Genomic DNA, 23468 nt, shown 5'->3' with positions numbered 1-23468 from the left:
GTGGTCTAGACTGAGAGCTAAAACGCCAACACTGAGATGACGCAAGCATGCCCTTTTCCTTAGATGCTTGACTTTTGTATCTTGACATAGTTATACAAAGCTGACTGATGTTCATGATTTCAGGTCTCTACTCCCAAACCTAAGGCACGTCATCCATGGACAAAAGGGACTTGTATAAATAGCTCCAATATAGGTCTTACTAGCAGACATCACTTTATCTGACACTAACATTCTAAAATAGTATCAAACAAAACTCTTTGTAAATATCATTTTAATGCCACACATTTTGAACAAAGACCAAAAGCATATACAGGCATATGTGGCTATTTACATTGCTATTAAAATTATCCCCAAAAGACAAAGAGTTAAGGAAGGTTGTGTCTTCTTCCTAGCCATTATCAGTAACACTGCCATGCCTGCCTTTGGACAAGATCTGCCTAGGTGTCAAATTGTTGCCTGGGGACATGGTCCCAGAGGTAAAACAACCGTACTAAAGGGCACAGAGAGCCCCTGCCTTCTGCTGTTTGCTCTCCACAAGGAGGTACCCATCAACCGCCCCATCACGACATTAAGAAAGCACCTGCATCCTCAGCCTGGGTAACCCCCACCTGGGTAACCCCCGCCTGGGTAACCCCTCAGCCTGGGTAACCCCCGCCTGTGCTCAGGGAGTAAACCAACCCATCCGCTGGGCTCCGCACTGAGCCTGGCATTCCACAACTTGAATTTGTCTCTGCCTAACTCCTGCCCATCCTCATCCTCTTCCATAGGTAGCCCAGCTTTGCCTGCAGCCAGATCCCATACTTCCACGCTTGCCTGCATGGGGCTTTGCATGAATATCTAGAGGCATGGAAGTTGATAAAGCAGCGTGGATCTGTCTTTCTTTGTTTTAGTGTTGGGTTGGAACCCAGGCCTCACCTGCTAGGCAAGCATGCTCTCTCCCCTGCACCGCAGCCCACTGATCACTCTTAACTGTCTGACTTCCCATCCTTTAGCCTGTAGCCTGCTAGGCAATGGATAATCCTCAGAGCCTGGCTTTGCAGGATCTGATTCATTTCTTTAAGTTAAGGGGGAATGCTGCTTCATTTTAAAATGTGAGTGCCCAGGCCAGGCAAGATGGCACCATGCTTAAGAATACTGGCTGCTCTTCCAAAGGATCCATGTTCTGTTCCCAGAACCCACATGATGGCATAGTACTGTGGGGAATTCCAATTCCAGGGGACCCAATGCCCTCTTCCCACCTCAATGGTCACTGCATATATGCACAGACATGTGTAGGCAAATAACCAAACACATTTTTTAAAAATGTTATTTAAAAAAGATGGAGGTGCTTTAAGAAGGTCTTTGAATTGTGATTATCTTTGGGTGGACTAATGTACCAGCCCTCTTGCTCTCTCTCCTTCCCCTTTCTCCCTCTCCTCCTCCTTTTTCTTATTTCTTTCCCTTTCCATGAAGTTATACACACAAACACACACATATACACACATACACATGCACACACACATACACCTATACACACATAAACATACATACACACCCATACATACATACATATACACACATACATACATATACATACACAAACATACTCACAAATACATGCACTTACATACACATACATACACACATATACATACATACACATGCATACATATACATGCATACATATACACACATACATATACATACACACAAACACACATATGTGCACACACACATACACACATATACATACATACACAGGTACATACATATACATACATATATTCATACATACACATATACCCACACATGCACACAAACACACACACACTTCTTTCTCTACCCCAGTTCTAACTCCTTAAAGGAACTACTTTATTAGATTTTCCTGCTTTGTCTCCATATTTCTCAGTAAAGGCATCCTTTGGTTTCCACTGGGATTTGTTCAAGGACCCCCTGTGAATACTAAAGTCTACAGCTATCCAAGTACTTATATACAGTGCACAGCGTTCGCATATATTATATATATTAAATTGTCTCTAGGTGACTTGCACTACCTGATACAGTGTAAATACTGAGAATCGTTGTTGGGCTGTGTTGTTTAGGAAATATTCAGAAATAAAGTCTGTGCATATTCAATACAGATGCAATGTTTTCCCAGGTGTGTTCAGTCCTCCGTGGAGTTGTCAGTCATCAGAGTGAACTTGCAGGGCCACTGCACTGGCCTTCTTGATTTCTGTCCCACTTCAAGATAGTTTCTGTTATAGAAGGCAGAGATGTGGATCTCTTTAGCTTCCTACCCTAGTCTAGGGACACACACACACAGGATTTACATAGTTATGATTCTGTTATTCACAGCTGAACCATATAGTAGAATAGTTAAATCACTCTTCTTTTGTAAATTTAAATTTGAGAGAGGGTCTTAATATGTATCCCAAGCTAGCCTAGAATTCATTATGTAGCCCAGGTTGGACTTGAACTCATGATTCTCTTGCCTCAGCCTCTGGAGTACTAGGATTAAGGCCAAATAGCACCATGCCTGGAGGTCAAGTTCATTTGCTTTGTTTTAATTTGTATCATCTTTTGTATCTTTGTATCATCTTTTGTATCTTTGTATCATCTTTTGTATCTTTGTATCATCTTTTGTATCTTTGTATCATCTTTTGTATCTTTGTATCCTCAGTCACTGGCAGTTTCTATTCCCAGTCTGTTCAAATGCCTCAGGCTGATGGAGTTTGTCTTTTTCCCTGTCCTCCTCATTGTCATGAAGTCCTCTCCCAACAGCAGCCTCTTCCCTAGTTCCCTCCTCCCTGACTCTCTTCATGGCCCACCCTCTAATTTGGTCAAGAGACATCTAGTAGCTTTCCTAGAAATAATGTTTGGAGAGCAAAAATTGAACCTTGGCTGAAGATGCCAAGTGGGTGCAACGTGAACCATTGAGTCTCAAACTCTACATCTGTGGAATAGATTGAGTAAAATGGTCTCATTACAACATGCACATGAGCACACACATGCATGCACACATGCACACATACATGCATTCACACACATCCACACACATAAATACTCAGACACACACATACACAGAGACACACAAACACACAGACACACACACACACACACACACACACACGCACACGCACACACACACACACACCACTTCTCCTGTTTACCAACACCCTGGCCTAAGTGTTGTGTTTACAGAATCTCAGAGGACAGATCTGGTAGAGACCACTAGGCAATAATATTTAGAGTCAAAGGAACTTTGGCAACTTCTGGGGAAAACGCCTGAGAAGGTAGTTATATCCTGCCTGCACCTTAAAGGACATGGCTAACGACTGCATTGCGTGTCCAGGGAGAGAGAAAAACCCGGACCATTTGCCTTATCTGGACACTTTTAAAGGAAGTGACTCAAACCTGCCCCCTAGTGGTGGGGTGTGTCTGACTGGAACAAAGACAGCAAATATTAATGAATAAAGAACACGTCAACAATTAAAAATTCAGTTGGATGTAGTGGCCTGTGCCTTTAAGTCTAGCTCCCAAGAGGCAAAAGCATGCAGATCTCTGTGATTTTAAGGCAATCGGGGCTTGCATAGTGAGATCATCTTGAATATAAAATAAAAGGAATTTAGAAACCATTAGAAACTGAAGATGTGATTTCCAGCTGGCAGGTGATTCCATCATGTGACATGTTCCTGAAACATAGGGAAACAGCCAGGGATGGAAAACGTAGCGGCATGCACGTGGAGATTGTTAAAGAGGGTCCAGGAAGCACAAGAGGAGGTCCCAGGTCTGCACATGTGTTCAATGTGAGGCATAGATCAGAGCAGTGACCCAAACAGCCGTGAGAGCAGCCAGATTAAGTCATTCCTACAAGAAGCAATTCACTGTCACGTCTTAGTATAAGATTGGGCAGCTTCCCCAACTTCTTTCGTTTTCTTATCAAGATAAGTAAATTTTCTGCCCCACTGGGTATCGGGCTAATTTCCAACTTCTTTGTATATTAAAAGTGAGTTTAGAAACTACAATCAGATTAAGAAAGAAGACATGGTGCTTACTCAAACAGTTTCTCCTTAAACAATTTAATTTTTAAAATTGCAGCATAAACAAAAAATGAACAAGATGGTTTTGATTTCAAATTACATGTTTCTGGAAACCACCATCCAGGGACTCTGAGGCCAGGAAAGTCCTCTCGTGTGTGTTGTAACTAATCAGGTGTGATGTTGAAAAATGAGGTTCTAACATTGAGATTTTTTTTTTATATACTCTGTACTAAGTTGTACCCTAATTCTGTTTAAAAATAATTTTGAATATGCTTCCCTTGCAAATAATTAAGAAAAGTCTTCAAGGGGCTGGAGAGATGGCTCAGCAGTTAAGAGAACTAACTACTCTACCACAGGTTCTGAGTTCAATCCCAGCAACCTCATGGTGACTCATAAGCATCTGTAATGAGATCTGATGCCCTCTTCTGGTGTGTCTGAAGACAGCAACAGTGTACTCACATACATTTTTTTAAAAATCTTTTAAAGGAAGGAAGGAAGGAAGGAAAAAGAGAAAGAAAAGCCTTCGACTTTGCTGCATGATATCTTTATAGCATTGTGTTTATTCGTGCAAGACAAAGTACAAGAAATATAAAGCTACGCCGGGCGTGGTGGCGCACGCCTTTAATCCCAGCACTCGGGAGGCAGAGGCAGGCGGATTTCTGAGTTCGAGGCCAGCCTGGTCTACAAAGTGAGTTCCAGGACAGCCAGGACTACACGGAGAAACCCTGTCTCGAAAAACAAAAAAAAAAAAAAACAAGAAATATAAAGCTTAGACAGCTTTATTCATGGAGGGAAGGGAGTCTGTTATGAGCTTATTATAAACCAAAACTAGAAAAATATGGAGAAACACTGAAGAATGAAGACTGCGTGGGAGTTGTGTCAACCACACCCAGGTGTGTCGACCAAGCTCAGGTTGTGTAGCCAGGAGGTAGCGTGGTTAGCATTTGGCACGTACTCTTACAGTCTTTTTCTCTGTCTGTCTCTGGGCCTTTGATGCTACATGCAAACTCAATCCCAGACACACATTGCTAGTATGGTTCTGCATCGCAGTCTTTCCCTCTCAATGTTCCGTGGGCCGCTTCTTCTGTGATCGTCTAGTCTGCTTATGATCGTTAAAATCCGCATAAGATTCCGTGTTGGAGCCACACCAGTGCTTGCTAAACTCCCTCCAGGAGCCGAACCAAGTGCACGTTTTCCGGTCACAAATGAAGGAGCCGTGAGCATTGTGTATGCTTGGCTTTAATGACTTCCTCGGGATACATTCCTAAACATAGAAACTGATGTGTCAGGAAAATGTTACCCACATTTAAATTTTCCCTTTACTCGTGGAGTGGTTTTACCTAAAATGAAGCAAAGCAGAGCAAAACTGGGTGGAAAAGGCAGACCTTTGCCCCCACCAGCCCTGCCCTCACGTGTGCGTGACCTTCCCTCTTACGATTGCCGGCTGGACACTCCGCAGGAACACGCCATCTTCATCCAGAAGGCTCTAGGGGTGCTGTCCACTCTGACAATGGGCAGATACATAATGATATTCGCCCACTGTTGCATACCACCATGGCTCTACACAGCTTAAAGGTGAGACAAATACTCACAAAGATGGAACGATCCGTGCTTGACTAGCACATGAAATTTTCGGTGTGAATTCTGAGAATTCCAACACTCCGGATTTTATGAGAACAAACTTCTTTCGTCCTCTGCAGATGAATAGTGGAGTCTCGCTTTAATCCCTTGGAGCGTTTCATAGAGGCACAGGCTTATCCCACTCCTGCAGTCTGACTACTCACCTGTGTTATTTACATTCCTTGAAGTTTTAAGGCAACAGCTCCAACTGACTGTCCTCAGCCTCAGCCTCAGCCTCAGCCTCAGCCTCAGCCTCAGCCTCAGCCTCAGCCTCAGCCTCAGCCTCAGCCTCAGCCTCAGCCTCAGCCTCAGNTCAGCCTCAGCCTCAGCCTCAGCCTCAGCCTCAGCCTCAGCCTCAGCCTCAGCCTCAGCCTCAGCCTCAGCCTCAGCCTCAGCCTCAGCCTCTCTGAAATCACAGGAGTATATCACCACACCAGGCTGCCTTTGCCAGTTCTTGGGGAGGTTTTTTGGTTTTGGTTTTGGTTTTTAAATCGAGTATTTCTACTTTTCTTTTCGACTTGTAAGAACTGTTTAAATCGTCCATTTTGGTGTAAGATGCAAATATTTGTCCTAGCTAGTAGAGGGCCTTTTATCTCTTTGTATTTAACAGTAGCAATCGGCTGCTTTTTAACAATGAGATGTTTTAATTTTTATTGATCAACTCCGTGGAAAATTAACTGGTTCTGAATATGTGAAGCTTAAGTGCTGACTTTTAAAGGCAATTGAGATAAACAACAAATATAAATCTGCATTCCTTCATAATGAAGGAAGCGCAAATACTAAACAATAGCACACTATTTTAAATCCACCCAAGTTTAAAAGGCTCAACAGTAGGACTTACCGGAGTAAGATGGGTGGGAGGGTGGGGAGGGTCTGGGAAGAGATGAGGGAGGTGAACCATGATCACAATATAGTGTATGGGGGAAAAAGTCTATTTTCAAATAAAATATTTAAAAAAAAAAACCCACCAGTCCTATTTTGGACCTTCTGACCTGCAGACTTTGTTGTTCTAACCTTGTGGTAATTTGTTCCCTAGCCAGTGAGAAGCTGAGACAATAGGAAAAGTTTTATTCTTCCGCTGCTGAATTAATTTTAAATCAAAAATAAAGAGTTTCAGAAAATTTACTGCTCACTATTAAACACCATAAAATACATTTTTAAAATTACTATTTGTGTGTGTGTGTGTTTGTGCATGCATGTGCATATATGTGGGTGTGTGTGAGTGTGTGTGTGTCTACCATAGCACATGTGTGGAGGACAACTTTTGGAGTCAGTTCTCTCTTCCACCTTAATATGGGTTCCAGGGTTCGAACTCAGGTCTTCAGGTCTGTGCAGCAAGCCCCTTTACCCACTGATCCATCATGCTGGCCCATAAAATACCTTTGATGGAGCCAGTTTTTGGTAGCACACACTTTTAATTCAAGCACTCAAGAGGCAGAGAGGCAGGTAGATCTCTATGAATTTGAGGCTAGCCTGGTCTACAAAGTGTGTTCCTGGTCATCCAGTGAGACTCTATCTCAATACATATATATGTATGTATGTATGTATGTATGTATGGCCTGCGCGTGTGTGTGTGTGTGTGTGTACATACATACATATATACATATATCATTATTTAATCATTAATATATATTAATTATGTGGTGGTTTAAATAAAAATAGTCTTCATAGGCTAATATATTTGAGTGCTTAATCATCAAGGAGAGCAACTACTTGAGATTAGGAGGTGTGGCCTCTTTGGAAGAAGTGTGCCACTAGGATTAGGCTTTGAAGTTTCAAAATAAACAAATATGTTCTCTTGTAAGACCTCCGACCCTTGGTCAGTGGTCCTTACTTTGAGATGACCCCAAGCGAGACACCGAGATGCAGATGGATGCGAAAGCAAGAGGTTTATTTCCTCAAGGAGAGTGACAGACGAGAAGACGACCCCGAATGGCTGTTACAAGCAGTTTTTATACTTTTTAGGGTCACAGGTTACATCAGCAAGGTTACAGTTTAAATTTATTGGCTAAGCATATTGACCTTTAAATCTATTGGCTAGCAAGCATGTCATTCATTTGAACTCTACCTGGGACTTTCCAGAGGGTCAGGTGAGTATCAGCTAGTACATTCTGAGAATTTTTACTCAAGAAGGTTCCTGTGGGTGGAGAATGGAATTTGGCCTAGCCTTGACCCCAGGCAGGAGGGGGAAGCTGTAAGGAGGATATGGGACTGGAAAGAGCCCTTAGGGTCCCTCACCATCAGTAGTTCTTAATGAAAGATTGAAGACAACCAAAATGTTCAGTAATGAAGTGCTTAGTGACCAAAAGTTGTATTATGTATACCCTGTTTTCTTCAGGAGATGGATTATATTCTAGTCACTTATTGGTGACATCCTTTTGTAAATTGTCCCCACTTCACCCTCCTTGCTTTGACCTTGCCATGTCAGACCCATCTCTCTCCACCCTTCTGTGGGAATCCATTGTTCCAAGCTGGGCCATTTGTGTTGGCTCTCCCTCTGGACATCTCTTTGATCAAGCCATGGCCAGTACTTCCTGTGAAAGTTACTTTCTACACAGAAACATGTTGACCCACGTCCTCTCTGCCACAGGGCACAGCAGCTTGGGGAGGCAGACCACAGAGAGTTTAACTGTGCTTACCCCACACTGCCTGGGCTGATGCCGGGGCTGTAGGGAACTTCTGAGACCACTCAGAGTGGGAAAACACAGTCAGAGATGTGGGAAAGCCAGAGCTGGTTTGGGGGTCCCCAGGCCTGCAGTAAGGTCAGGGCTATGAGTTTCTCAGACTCTTGGATGTCCAGGTGCTGCTGAGAGTCAAGAATGGAGTAATGGCCTGAGGGCTGAGGACGGCATCTAGCATTGGGCTGGGGAGGAAGGGGACTCCGGCTTGTCCCATGGGGGTGATTGTTCTTGGCTTGACAGAGCCAGGTTGTGACTGAGAGTGCAGAGAGACCTTTCTATGGGAGAATAGAATAAAGCTGCAGCTCTGTAGACAAAGGACTTTCCCAGGTTCCTCACAGTGGATCTTGATGAAACAGGCAGTCTATAGTTCTAAACAGTTTATTGTCATGGCAGGAAAATGGATGCGTAAAACCACAGCCAACTTCTCAGGATGAGCCTGAGATCAAATACCTTTTGCAGGGAGGAATGTCTGGGAAGGGAAGATTATTGGCTAAGCTCTTTGGGTCTCTAGGTACCTCATTAGCATAGAGAACTCTGTTTGGGGCCTACGTGACCATAGGACATGTTTCTTTTATGTGAGAAGCATGGCACATGTTCCAAGTCAGGTGCCTGACAGGTTGCTGGGAGTCACCTAAGCCTCGGGTGTGTGCCCACTGTGTCTCTGGGTCTCAGCCTGCTCTTCCTTATCAGACTTCCTGGCATGGTTTTACTTCCCACCACCATACCTGTCACTTCTCATTCTTATTCTGTCTCCTTGACTCGGCTATAGGCTTGATGGGAAAAGGGACCTTGTCTGGGTTGCTTGTCACTTAGCTTCTCACACTTAGTATGGACCAGGCACAGAGCACCGGGAGATGCTTCCTGCATGACTATTCCCTCTAAAACAATAAATAGATAAATCTTAAGATGGTATTACCTCTCCAGTAAGCATATGTCCATATGCATACATTGTTATTTGTTGTGTGAAATCATTAGGTGAGAAGTGGGACTCAGAAAAAAAAAAAAAAAGATAGGAAAGACTGAACAGGCCTAAGAGAGGGTAATGCACGGCTTTCTGGAACATGGTGCAAGTAGTTGTAACCATTGGTTACAGTCACGACACCTTCAGTTTCACCTCTTAGATGACTTAGGAAGCACGCAGCATTTAATACACATTATTAAGCTGCAACAGTAGGCTGTTTGTGTGCATGAGTTTTTTATACAAGGCATTCAACCAAGCGCAGATCAAAAGCACTCTAAAACAATTGCTGGTGTGGAGAATTCACATAATCTTTCCCTTGGCCATAATCCTTGAAAAGCAGCAGAAAACCAGGAACAGGTCCTTCAGAGCTGGTCTGAAATACCAGGAAGATGGTACAGTGTACAGAATTAATACGACCGCGTTATAGAAAGAGCTTGAGTATCCTTGAACCAAATCCCTGCACATATCAAGAGGAGATAACATTATGTTCCAATCCCTGAATATGGAACTTGGATAGACAAGGGACTAAAAGAGTGTCCCCACCCCACAGGACATGACTAGCCATCAAGGAGGGACTCAGGGTCCTTGGAACAGGAGCACATGCCCACACAGATGCAGAAAGCTGGACTCCAGGAGGTTAACATCACATCTCCATACTTGGGCCTTCCATCAACCTCTGTATCATGTAAGGTCCGTGCACAGGTCCTGACTTGACTGCATAGAGTTTAGGCTTTGCCCAGAGGCGGGAAGTCAGCTGTGCACAAAGTTCTGAGGCTGGGAATCTCTGCAAAGTATCCACCTATGCTTCCATGAAGAAATCCAGAACACTGGCCTGAAGGATGCTTTCATAGTGTACTACTGGCACTACAGTTCTGAGTGAACATGAGTAACATGGTGTGGGGGAGTTTTGGGGACCCAACCATAAGCACAAGTCAGTGACTGAGTCTCCAGCCACCTCCATCAGCCAAGAGAGGAAGAGCCATTTGACATAATATCTCCAAAATCATTTGAACAATGACAGCTAGCAAACTCCCCCACCAACATAACTGTGGGGCTGCTGGGACAGCCAATGGAAGGGAGGAGGTAACCTCACCCTCTCCAGCATGGCTGAGGTGCTCCAGTCTGGGCAAGCAAGGTTGCCATGGACCCTCACTGCCTCAATCCACACCTTCTGTGATGGTTTGTATATGCTTGGCCCAGGGAGTGGCACTATTGGGAGGTGTGGCCTTGTTGGAGTAGTTGTGTCACTGTGGGCATGGACTTTAAGACTCTCACCCTAGCTGCCTGGGAGCCAGTATTCTGCTGGCAACCTTCAGATGAAGATGCAGAACTCTCAGCTCCTCCTGCACCATGCCTGCCAGTATGCGGCCATGTTCCCACCTTGATGGACTGAACCTCTGGACCTGTAAGCCAGCCCCAATTACATGTCCTTTATGAGACTTGTCTTGGTCATGGTGTCTGTCCACAGTGGTAAAACCCTAAGATACCTTTTCAACTGCTCTGTGATTTAGAGCTGTCTGAGATGCTCACCCTGGGGACAAAGCTCGAGGCTCCCTCTTGGCCTCTTCCTAACTTGGTCAGGTGTGACCCTGGCTCTTGGACCACCAACTGGAGGTTCTGCCTTTCTCCTTGACCTTCTGCCTCCCTGATCACAGGCTTGCTGTGCAGTGGGGAGTGCCAAGGGTAGTGTTCTTTACATCTTTACCTCGGCCACTTGCTGCCAAATGATGTTTTATGGACACAAACTTTGGCACCCTGCTTTCCGAGAGAATTCCTTGTACCATCCAAGACCACATAGCCATTGTGCTGTCATGGAAAAGGAATGTGTAATACAAAGAGCAAACTGGATGTCAGCCCAGTCTGTGCTGTGTGACCCAAGATGACAAGCACATTGCTTAGCCTTGGGGGCCTTATAGTGCCTACCTGCAGCAGAGAAGACTAGCAGCTGAAACCATGCTGATACAGATTAAAGCAAACCAAAAGATCACACTACGGTGTTGTAGTGGTTGGAGGGTATGGCCCCCACAGACTCATGTGTTTGAATGCTTGACCCATAAGGAATAGCACTATTAGGAAGTGTGGCCTTGTTGGAGTAGGTGTGGCCTTGTTGGAGGAAGTATGTCACTGTGGGGGTGGGTTTTAATGTCTCCTATGTTCAAGCTACACCTAGTGTGATACACAGTCTCCTTCTGCTGCCTGAAGATCAAGATGCACAACTCTCTGCTCCTGCAACCCTATGTCTGCCTTTCAAGTGCCATGCTTCCTGCCATGATGATAATGGACTGAACCTCTGAACCTGTCAGCCAGCCCCCAAATAAATGCTGTCCTTTATAAGAGTTGCCTTGGTGATGGTATCTCTTCACAGCAGTAAAACCCTAACTAAGACAGGTGGTGACTGGCTTCAGTGGGTGCTTAATAAATGCTCTCTGCTGCCTGGGAAGCCTTACAAGGTCCTTTAGATGCTAAAGGTTAGGCGTCACCCCAATGGTAGTGAAAGAGAAATGGGTGCCGGCACCCAGCAATGCCTGAGGCTGCAGGACACCCATTCCTGCTTCACCACATGGAAGGGTCAAAGTAGCGGGGACAGAGCAGCAGCTCCTGAGTTTTCTAGAGTGGACAGAATCCAATGCTGCGTGTTCTGTGGATGGGCTTTTCCCACTCGCTGAGCTGAGTAACTCCTTCCGGTAGCAAGGATAGCAATGTCAAGCCAACAGTTTCTAGGACTCAGATGGCAGCTCAGTGACAGAAGGGACTGCTTGCTGCTCAGAGTGCTTTCCACTGCATTCTCCACTCTCTCACTCGCTTGATCTGCTGAAGGGTAGGATGTAGACAGTTGGCAGCCAGCCGCTGTGTGGAGGAGGAAAGCAGGCGTTTTAACCACAAGGCCTTGAGGGCTGGGAGGTCACACAGTTTCCTCACCTCCAGCCTCCTCTGACTGACCAGCATGCTCCAGCCTCCTCTGATTGACCAGCATGCTCCCAGTACCCCCACCCCGTACCTCCCCTCCCCTCCCCCCCTCCCCAGTGTCTGGTTTCTTCTGAGTAGTATTCCCAGAAACATGGCTGGAGTCGGGTAGTTGCTGTAGTTTTTTGCCTTGTTTGCTTTTCAGCTTTGCAAGAGCACATTCTGTATATAGTATGGTGCTCTCGTTTCCAGTGTAGAATCCAACGGCGGCATCACTACCATCAGTCAGTTTCAGGCCATTTTGGTTAGCAGCCCGAGGTCCTCCTCTTCCCTTAACTGTTAACCTCTCATCCCAGCCACTGCCCTCCACAACCACTAATCCACCAGCTCTATAGATGCATTCTGAGAAACAATGCTATCTGGGAGAGAAGGTTTGGGGTTTGAGGGGAGTTTTGGTTTGGGGGGGTTGTTGTTGTTTGTTTGTTTTTTGTTTTTGTTTTGGTTTTGGTTTTTTTAGCTTTTTTCAATCTGGGAACACTTCCCACTGTCTTTATGACTCCAGTCCCCTGCTCCATTCTTCTGGAAAGAGATTCTCTTGGACTTCTCCTGTATTGACGGCTCTGAATAATACATAATGTATTTAAAAGAAAAAAAAAAAGTCTGCGTAAGCTCTTGTTTGGAGTTCTTCCTTCCCACACCTAGAGATAGAATCACTAACTACATGGTGAGTCACTGTTTAACATCTAAGGAGCCACACTGTGTTGATTTCCAGTGGTGGTGGCCATATTACATTTTGTTCCCATCAGCAACACAAGCATTAATCCCTCCCCCTCCTCACCAACAACTGGTACATTCTGTGTGCTTCTTGGTGTGTGTGTGTGTGTGTGTGTGTGTGTGTGTGTGTGTGTGCATGTGTGTATGTGTGTCTGTGTGTACACTGTGTGTGGGTAGGTGTGTAAGTGTGTCTTTGGTCTGTGTGTATGTATATTTGTGTGGTGTGTGTTTCTTTTTCTTTCTTTTTTTTTTTTTTAAGAATTATTTATTTATTTCATGTATAGGAGTATGCTGTAGCTGTCTTCAGATACACCAGAAGAGGGCATCAGATCCCATTACAGATGGTTATGAGCCACCATGTGGTTGCTAGGAATTGAACTCAGGACCTCTGTAAGAACAGAGCTTAACCACTGAGCCCCGTCTCCAGCCCCATTTGTGGTTTTCCCAGCCAGTCTAACTGGTATGCAGTGGTTATTACTCCATCCTTTTGACCTGCATTTTCTAATGTCTGTTTGACCACACTTCAGGGTGCTTTGGCCATCTGTGCACTCTGGGGAGCAGTGTGTCCCCACCTTTTCACTCTTTCCTAATCAGATGGCTTCACTGATGTTGGGTTGTGGTATTCTTTATATATTATTGACCCCTTAGTGAATGGTTAGACATTCTCAACCCATTCTGTGGATTGTATTTTTATTTTATTTTTGTTTTGTTTTTGTTTTGTTTTGTTTTGTTTTGTTTTGTTTTGTTTTGTTTCTGTTCTATTTTGTTTGAGACAGGGTCTCCCTGTACATATCCCTGAATGTCCTGGAACTCACTGTGTAGACAGAGCAGGCTGCCCTGAACTCACAGAGATCTCCTTGGCTGGGACTAAAGGCATCCACCACTGCACCCAGCTTGCCTCTCCACTTTTCTGATAGAATTCTTTGATACAGAAAACATTTTCATAGTTTTGAGGTCCAATCTATTAGGTTTTTGGTTTTTAAATTTTGTTTTTGTTGGGGGGAGGGGACTTGTTTTTTCTTCTGTGTTTGTTTTTTTGTTTGTCGCCTGAGCATTTAGTAGAAAAAGCAGCAGTTTTTGCTTCGATAAAACCAGAGAAACCCAGCACATACCTTCAGTTTGAGTTGCACACTCAGGCAGGTGGATTTCTGTGAGTTGGCGGCTAGCCTGGTCTACATATTGAGTTCCAGGACAGCCAGAACTAACAGTGAAAAGCTATTTCAAAAATACATACATACATACATACATACATACATACATACATACATACATCAAATAAATTTTAAAATCCAAAGAAAAAAGCCTACATATGAAAACCAAACAGGAGAACAAACCACCTGAGAACATGATAGGAAATTTATCATTTCTCTAGAATTAGTTCTCTAAACATTCGGTTGTTTCTACCATACTTCTTGCTTGGGTTAAACAGCAGTTGCTGCGGCTCCTGGGTGTTTGTGAGGCACTGCTAACATGTCAGACAGAACTGAGATCCGAGCACTTGCTGGTTCCAGGGTCCTTTCTGTTCCAAAGGACAGAAAGGCAAAGGGAAATCACAGGTTCAAGTGGCCACAATGCAGAGGTGGGAAGAACTGGTTTTAACCAGAGCCCGATGCCATCTCTCAATCATTTCAGGCTTTTCTTTCATCATTTTTTTTTCCTGTCTCCACTGTGACCTGAATGTTCATTGCTTCACCCCCCACTTCAAATGCTGAAACTCCAACCTTCAAGGTAATGGGAGGTGGTGCCTTTAAGAGGTGTTTAGTCAGAGTCCTGATGACAGTAATTTGTTTCCTTATAAAAGAGGCCTAGAGAGTATCCTTGCCTTTCAAGTGAAGTTATCAGGAAAAAATGACCACCTATGAACCAGGAAGCAGTCTCTCATTAGACAGTAAGTCTACTGGCACCTTGATTTAAGACTTCTCAGCCCTCGGTGCTAGAAATAGAGTCTCATGTACTGTGATTATAAACCACCCGGTTTATAACAGCACTGACAGGGAAAACACTCTCCCATCTGACTCTCTCATTCTCTAAATGGCTTGGTTTTGGTTTAAACTTCCTGTTACCTTCTGGCCCCATTCCTGTGCATTGTGTGTAACTTCCTTTGTGTGGCTGGAGGGAGTGGTCATGAGATATATCCTTGCATAGCTTATCTTACTATATTGTCCAAGTCCCAGTGAATGCTGACAAAGTCTCTTTGGATCATGTGCCCATCTCTGAACCAGTCTCTATGGCCTGGGAAATGGACAACTCTTGACTGGTGGGTCATTGGCTTAGGGGATTGTTTGTGTGTAGTGGATCCACATAGACACACAGAACATGCCCAAACCACTGTGAACATGTTACTGAGCATGTGCCAAGCATGTGCCTCATTTCCTTCAGTGGTATTCTTTGATATATATGAAAACATGCTCTTATAAGCTAAAGGCTTTTTGATCCATGGGAATTCCCAATAGAAAAAGATGGGATCTAACATTGGGAAATGGTAACTTTATAGACAGGAAGGTTTATGTGTACACAGTAGGTCAAGAATAGAGGAGTAAGAAATAGCACAAAGAAGTAAGTGTGCTCGTGGCTTAATCTTTTAGAAAGCAAAAATAGTAATAAGTGTGGCTTTAAGAAGGGAAAGTCAGAAGGCTGGAGTAATATCACCAGCCTTTAACACCAGCACTCAGGAGGCAGAGGCAGGCAGGTCAGGGCTACACAAAGAGACTCACACAGAGAGACAGAAGTAGGGACTGGATCCAGGATACAATGCCTATGGGATCTGCTGAGGCAGATGACCACATAGTCAGCAGGTGCTAGCATTCTCTGGAAAGACAGTCAACAGTGTAGTCTTCAGACAGGACATTGACAGAGGGGGCTGGATTCCAACACTGTGAGTACCAGGAAGCCTAATCATTTCATTAATTTGAGCTAAACCGGAGTTGAGTTAAGTTGAGTTTAAGTTAAGTTGAGTTAAAGTTGAGTAAGTCCAGAAAGGTCTAACTGTTGGGTGAGGAGAAGTGCGCTCAGGAGGGCACAGTGTTCCCTACAGGAGGAGCTGAATGAATTCCAGACAAGCAAAGGAGGGAATGGGAGCATGTTCCAGAGAAACTGCCAGGAGAGTGTTTCTGGGACCGGCTGCGGGGACAGTGATGGGAGACAATGTTGCAGTGAACAGAGGTAGAGACAGGTGTGGTCTGAGTGTGGACAAGAAGATACCAGGTGGTTTGAACACAGGTGGATATCTGTGGTACCCTTTGGGAAGAGGAGACCCAAGGCTCAGCAGCCTTCTCAAATGGGAGAGATGCTAGCACCCGATTTGTGACCAAGTCTGTAGGATGGAGAAGGGCTGGTTCTCAGGAAGGGGCTCTGTGTCCGTGGAATTCGGCCAGTGAGTGAGCTGTGTTAAAAGGGTAATAATAGCCGGGCGTGGTCGCGCACACCTTTAATCCCAGAACTCGGGAGGCAGAGGCAGGTGGATTTCTGAGTTCAAGGCCAGCCTGGTCTACAAAGTGAGTTCCAGGACAGCCAGGGCTATATAGAGAAACCATGTCTCGAAGAAAGAAAGAAAGAAAGAAAGAAAGAAAGAAAGAAAGAAAGAAAGAAAGAAAGAAAGAAAGAAAGAAAGAAAGAAAGAAAGAAAGAAAGAAAGAAAGGGAAAAAAAGGTAATAATAGCCATCGCTGTACTTCCAAATGATATGGTCTTTGGAGCCACAGCCCCACTATTCTCCTTCATGGCAGACCCTGAGCACTCTTTTCTGTTATTTTTCTCTGCAGGGAACTTCCAACTGATGGCAGACCCGGTTTCTTTTGAAACTGTGGCTGATTTAATCCGTTCTGTCCGACTTCCCCGGAGTCCTGTGGCCCATAGAAGTCCTCCCCGCTTCCAGAACTCAATCCCCATCTCCGCAGACAATTTGCCCATGAAGCTCAGGAAAGGAGAAACACTGTCCTTAATTGGCTTTAAAGAGAGACAGGGGAGGAGGCTGCTGCAATGCGAGGTGCTGAGGAAGAAACCACCACTGACAGTGCTCCTCCCCATGGACTGCAGGGGCCACTTCCTGGAGTGCCAGGACGACCGGTTCTACTCCATTGACACCATCGTGAAGTGGAAGATGCTTGCAGGGAGGAAACGCAGGGTTAGAGTGCAAGCAAGACATCACCCGAGGCTCCTTGGCCCCCTGGTTCCAGAGCACTTTCGTGGACATTTAGTTTTGTATCCCTGTTTCTCAGTGACGGCAAATCTGCTAGGTAAGTAAGGCAAAAATTAGTTTGGAGCATGTGTTAGTCTGTTTTCTGGTCCTAGAACAAAAAATCCTTGAAGCAGGGATGCTTATTTTCAAAAATGAGGTTTTATAAACCAGCTCTGGAGAGTGAAAGGACGCGGCACCAGCTCGGGCAGAGAACTTCACTGAAGTGGAATCGAGTCAGGGTTTTTTGTTTTTTTTTTTTTCACTAGAGAAAGATCACGTGGTAAGACTGGAAGCCATAGCAGGGAGGCAGTATTGCTGTCCTCTTGAGAAAAGAACTAATCAAAAAAAAAAAAAAAAAGAGAGAGAGAGAAAAGAACTAGCCAGTGTGCTACTAGAACTGCCTTGATCCCACCATGCCTTACCTAAAATCACCCCTCTAAGGACCATATTTTTAGAACAGGGATCTTGCAGGACAGGCTCGGATCATGTTCAAGCACCTATGCCAGAGACAATGAAAGCAAGGACACTGCCCCCTATAGGCATGGAAGAGTATTTGCTTCAAGGGCAAGTGGAATAAGAGCAGCGGCTCCAGGTTGGGCCAGCAACTTGCCAAGGCCCATGGATCTGTAGATTGGTGGGGTGAGGAACCCCGGAGACAGCTGCAAAGATCCCATTTTCAGAAACTGGCTAGGTCTCACCTCACTGGCCTCACCCCTTGATTTATGAAGAACTATTAGATGCTATAGACGCACTGCCCCCCCCCCAGGTGATTTATCCTTTGAGTTACATATCTGCTCCATCCCATCGGCCATCATTACATTCTTATCGTCATATATATTTAAACACATTCCTGTAGTAGACCTAAGATGCTTTAATTTGACTCCCTTAATAAATATCCATACCGTGGTGACAGCCAGGTGGGTTTGTGAGAGGATGAAAAAAGAAGTCTCTCCTTTGAGAAAATTTATTATTGATGTGTTTTCTTATGTCATCATAAAAGCTAGTCCCTCACCACCCATTAGTTTTACAGGGTTGTTTATGGTCCACGTGAAAGCCAGACTCTAGCGCACTCTTCCATATTCTCACGGACCCCGTCACTTTATCATCCTTTGCAGAAAATGCTGCATTCTATTAAACATGAATTTACAGTAGCCTTAAAATTTCACTCACTGGAAGATCCCTTTAAGTAGGCAATTTCTATAAAAGACTAATTATCTCCATGGACAAGTGTTATGTCTGGCCAGTAGATCACAACCTGGGTTCTAGCCTGGAAAGGCATTTTGGAAACCTGGAAGAGGGGCTAGGCGTCGAGAGAAAGAAATGCAGCTAAGACAGGCATTCTGACCAAAGCTCAATTTTACTGTTCCGCACGCAGTTATGAAGCAGGGGAAGGGGGCCCGATTCCCGCCAAATAGTCCCGGGGACCAGTAGCAGGGTGACCATGTGTATGGCTCCAAACAGCAAAGCAGCAGGTTCCAGCAGTGGGCGTGGCAGAACGATTGAGCGGGAAGCTCCACCCCTGAGCAAGCAGGTTTCAGACTGGGGGAGGGGAGACTACAGACAAGCACGAGGGTTCCTGGTCTCCACTGTTGGTTTTCCAATGGAAAACTTGCTTTGATTTGTTGCACCACAGCTTTATCAGCTATATTTAGAAGGACGGTGACATGTTCCACAAACCCTCATTCCACACCGTCTCCATAGCGCATGTCTGTTTTTTTTTTATTCTCAATCCTCTCGGTCTTTTGAGCAACGAGACAGACAACAGCTGTGTGTATGATAGAAGGGGTTGGTCTAGCATCGAAGCCCCCGAGGGGACCAGGGTAAGGAGGGTCACTCACCTGTGTGCAGTTCTGAGGCTGACTGTAGAGGCAGCTCTCTGACCTGATCCTCTGAGATTCAGTCCTCTTCCCAATCTTCTCTTGGTGAGCAGCTTCTCCCCTTGTCTTACTCTGCCTTCTGAGGCTTATAGCATTTGGCTTCTACTGAAATGAGTGAATAGTGCTTATTGCTAAAAATAATGAGGCCAGCCTGGGGCTGGGGCTTAGTGGTAGAGCACATGCTGAGCACTGGGTGAAGCCCTGGGTCTAATCCCTAGCACTGAAAGGGGGCTGAGGGGTTGGAGAGATGGCTTCTGTGGGGCCATGCACACATATGACATATATACACATATATGCACACATATACACAAACATGAATAAAAGTAAATACGTCATTTTAAATCAGTCAAAGTGGCTATATTAGAAATCAGCTGAGAAGTTGAAAACACGTTTATTTATACTCACTTTAGAATAACAATAAACGTGTTTCATCTTCAAAACAAATTGGCAGACCAGTAAAGATACCTTGGCGGTGATTTAAAAAAAAAAAAAAAAGAAGGACATACATAATTAAACTTTCTGGTCATTTTCACATTTTAATTTTTAAGGGACACCTGGGGGGCTGAGAAATGAGAGGCAGATGCTTGCTCCTTGGGTTGTGTAAGTGTCGGCTCTCTTCACTGCCTGTTCAATGCCACCTTCCATTTGGAATTTCTGAAATTTAAAAGAATACATGGAGATCCCCATAACGCTACCACTTGCTGCTCTTGCTGAGGACCAGGGTTCGTTCCATTCTCAGCACCCACAAAGTGGCGCACAATGGTCGGTAACTCTAGTCCTCTTCTAGTCTCCACACATGGGGCCAACTTATACCTGCAGCCAAAATATTTGTACATCTAAGTAAAAATAAAGTAAATATTTTTTTTTAATTTAAGCAAAAGAAATCTCTGTAAGTTTGTGATCCCAAACCTTGGGAGACTGAGGCAGGAGGATGCTGAGTTCAAGGCCACAGCCACATTTTGATAGGCTTCTACTCATTCGTTTTTAATACAGTCATGCAGAAACAAATATGCCTAAACCTTCCTAGATGGCCCCAAGCAAATCGCATCCCCCGACCCCTCTCTAGGGACCACTACTTTGTTCCCTCTTCATCCAGTCCCAGAGACTGAGCCTGGCCTGTGAAGATGATATCAACCCACTTTCCTTGCTTCACTGAATACCTAACCAAGAAATGGAAGTTCTAAGAGAATTTAGGAATATGAAGGCAGAAGAGGAATTCCAACCACACTGCTGCCCTCTGCTTCCACCAGGCTGGCCTGGGTTCTGCTGATTGCACACGAGAGGGTAACTGTTTTGTGGGGTTGTCTCCCATCTTCTGCCCAGAGATTCCTTTTGCATCTTTCGCAGCTAATGAGTGCTCCCTGGCTCTGAAGAAGAGTGTCGATTCTTTTGTCAATCCTGTGCTAAATTCTTCTTAAATGTCCTATTCTGGGGGCACTTGATTCTTCCAAGAGCTAGATCTCCACGTCTTAACCCCAGGCAAAGATATCGAGAGCTTCCCTGGCTGCCTGGGGTGTGGACAGTGGGCATGAGAGCTACAGCACACTCAGTTGTGTCCATTCTTTCAAGAAGGACCCCTTGTGTCCTCTATAAAGAAAGCAACCTCACTATTCCATTTACAACCAGGATCAGACACATTGACAGATCACACAGCAATGGAGGCCTTGAGCCATCTTGCCACTGGATTCACCTTAACTTCCCATGCAAATCTATCAGGTGACACGTTACAGCCCATGAAAGAGGATTGTAAAGTGTAGACGCATGAACCACCACATGAAGCTAGCAGCAGCAGTTCCTTCCAGACTCACCACCTTTCTCAAAAGCCTCACACTGTCTCCCTTTTGACTTTCCCAGGTGAGACCCGGGTTAACATCCCCTCCGATCTGGATATCAGTGTTATTGAGATTGCCAGCCTTGATCGTAAGCCCAGGACAACGATGAGACAAATATACAGCATGGAAGAAAGCAAGTTCCCAGTGAGAGTTAAAATAATGAATGCGGTCCAGTCGGAGAACAAGGAGTACCGAAAGCCTCTGAAGTGTGGGCAGCTCTTAACCATCCTCAAGGCTGAAGAGGTGAAAAAATTCGTTGCCACTGAGATTTCCCAAGGAAAGAAAGGGAAGTGTTTTCTCGTCCCATACACCTATCAGGGTCTGGTGCTTAGGAGAGGTCGTTACTTTTATGCTGTCTCTGATGTTGCTGCTGCCATGAAGCATGGACAGCTCTGCTTCCAGGCCTCCCGGGACTACACCTCCTACCTGGGATCATTTGCATCTTTCAGAGCCAACGAGTGCTTCCTGGCCCTGAAGAAGAGTGTGGTTTCCGCCGAGATTCACGGTGGGCTGCACAGGGTGGAAGTGCTCAAGTGCCTGAACATTGCCACTAAAGCCCACGTCAAACTGCCTTTGTTTGCCGTAGGTGAGTTCCTGGAGCTGTTTGACGGCGCTAGGCCAGGGACCCTGCAGGAGCTATGCCAAGTCACAAGACTGCCGTGCCACATCAGAGTGGCCAGCCCAGATCCCTCCATGTCTGTAGACCCTCTGTATGGAACTAAGGAACTGAGAATTGAAAATGTCATCACTGAACAATGCCTCATAGCCAAAGATGAGCCAACACTGGAGGACATAATCTCCTCAGCAGACATGTACAGGGAGTGGCCAGAAGCCACGTTTGAAATCCCGATTGAGAAGATAAGCTGTGAGGTGTTAGTGGTAGAAGAGCGTTCCTGGATAGCAGATGTCAGGAAAGAGAGATGCAGGCCTCTCCAGAGCATCCAGGAGGTCACTAAGGAGTCTCTGGCCTTTAGTAATTGCTTGGTTATTCGCCGTCCACCGCCACCTGCTCCAAAGCCCAGAAGTTTGTTCTAAAAAAAAAAAAAAAAAAAAAAAAAAAAAAAAAAAAAAAAAAAAAAAAAGCCGGGTGGTGGTGGCGCACGCCTTTAATCCCAGCACTCGGGAGGCAGAAGCAGGTGGATTTCCGAGTTCGAGGCCAGCCTGGTCTACAGAGTGAGTTACAGGACAGCCAGGGCTACACAGAGAAACCCTGTCTCGAAAAAAAAAAAAAAAAAAAAGAAAAGAAAATATGACTATTATCCCTTGCTTTGTATACAGGATCACTAGCACACTCAGGAACTGAGTATCTGGAGTTCTCTAGAGCCGAAAAGGAGCCCCCAGAGGTGGGAGCCCAGAGGAAATAGCAGGTGTTGAGACATGATTTCCATCACTCCTGTATGTTTGCTATACGTTGTGTTATCATTCTGTTACTGTGACATAATGCTTGCAATAATCAGCTTATGGGGGCTAGGGGGGTGCGAAAGGGAAGGTTCCTTTGGGCTCAGAGTTTCAGAGATTTGAGTTCACGACCACCTGGCCCTCATGACTGGTGGGTGGGAAGTGGAAAGGTTCCCATGTCCCTTTCTATAAGCCCCCAGGAATATAACTCCCTTCTTCAAGGCGCCACCTATTTATTAGTGGCTCCCAAAAGCATGATCTCCATGATCTCCCAAAAGCACTGCGTTCTGGAGACCAAGCCTTTAACACACGAGCCTTTGTGGGACTCCTATTAAAACCATTGCAGCTGGGCTGGAGAGATGGCTGGGATTGCTCATCCAGAGGTCCTGAGTTCAGTTCCCAGCAACACAATGGTGGCTCACAACCGTCTGTAATGGGATCCGACACCCTCTTCTGGTGTGTGTCTGAATCTACAGTGTACTCATATGCATAAAATAAATAAAAATAAATAAATAAAGACCATCCCAGCTTTCCTGGGAGACCGACTTTTTTCCTTGCTATGCATGGGAAGTGGGGCTCTGATACCATGCATGGCCACAGCACTCTTCTTTCAATGAAAGTAAAATTCTATTTATTCAGCAGGGATGTATGTTTGTCATCAAACATGATTGTTCATATGGTCCCAGGTTTGGAACCACCTCCTCCCACTTCCTTTGTAAGAGGGCCTGGCACGCAGTACACACTCAAATAAATCTCTTAGGTGAATAGTAGAGTGCACACTTTGATTTCTAGCACCTACATTAGTACTGTGTCTGCCTCCTTGCCCCTCTATAAAGAAGGTACCATCACCCCTCCCAGTTGCTCAAAGCAGACAGCTAGAAAACTTTTCCTTACCCATCCAATTAATCAATCGGTCACCATGTCTAAGCAATTTCTACAATTCCTATTTTTTTAAAGATTTATTTATTTATTTAATGTATAGGAGTACACTGTAGCTGTCTTCAGACACACCAAAAGAGGTCATTAGATCCCGTTACAGATGGTTGTGAGCCACCATGTGGTTGCTGGGAATTGAACTCAGGACCTCTGGAAGAGCAGTCAGTCAGTGCTCTTAACTGATGAGCCATCTCTCCAACCCCCAACAATTCCTATCAATCTCTCACCTCTCACCTTTGCCCAGCTCTATCTCAGACCCCCTTCTGGACCAAGTTGTTTCTCTTTTCATT

At 45.0% G+C, this 23468-nt stretch overlaps 1 protein-coding gene across 1 annotated transcript in view; it reads left to right on the top strand.

Annotated features, from left to right (window-relative positions):
- Positions 1-21879, top strand: part of LOC110312178 (protein THEMIS3) — a 41481-nt gene extending 19602 nt beyond the window's left edge. The window contains exons 3-4 of the mRNA XM_021185730.1: positions 16720-17193; positions 20867-21879. Coding sequence (XP_021041389.1) covers positions 16720-17193; positions 20867-21879 — 1487 coding nt within the window. The remainder of the gene's footprint in view (positions 1-16719; positions 17194-20866) is intronic.
- Positions 21880-23468: the final 1589 nt, after the last annotated feature.

The sequence above is a fragment of the Mus caroli genome, chromosome 17 (assembly GCF_900094665.2).
Source record: "Mus caroli chromosome 17, CAROLI_EIJ_v1.1, whole genome shotgun sequence".
NCBI lineage: Eukaryota > Metazoa > Chordata > Mammalia > Rodentia > Muridae > Mus > Mus caroli.
The sequence above is the reverse complement of the archived record's forward strand: the minus strand, read 5'-3'. Positions and strand labels throughout refer to the sequence as shown.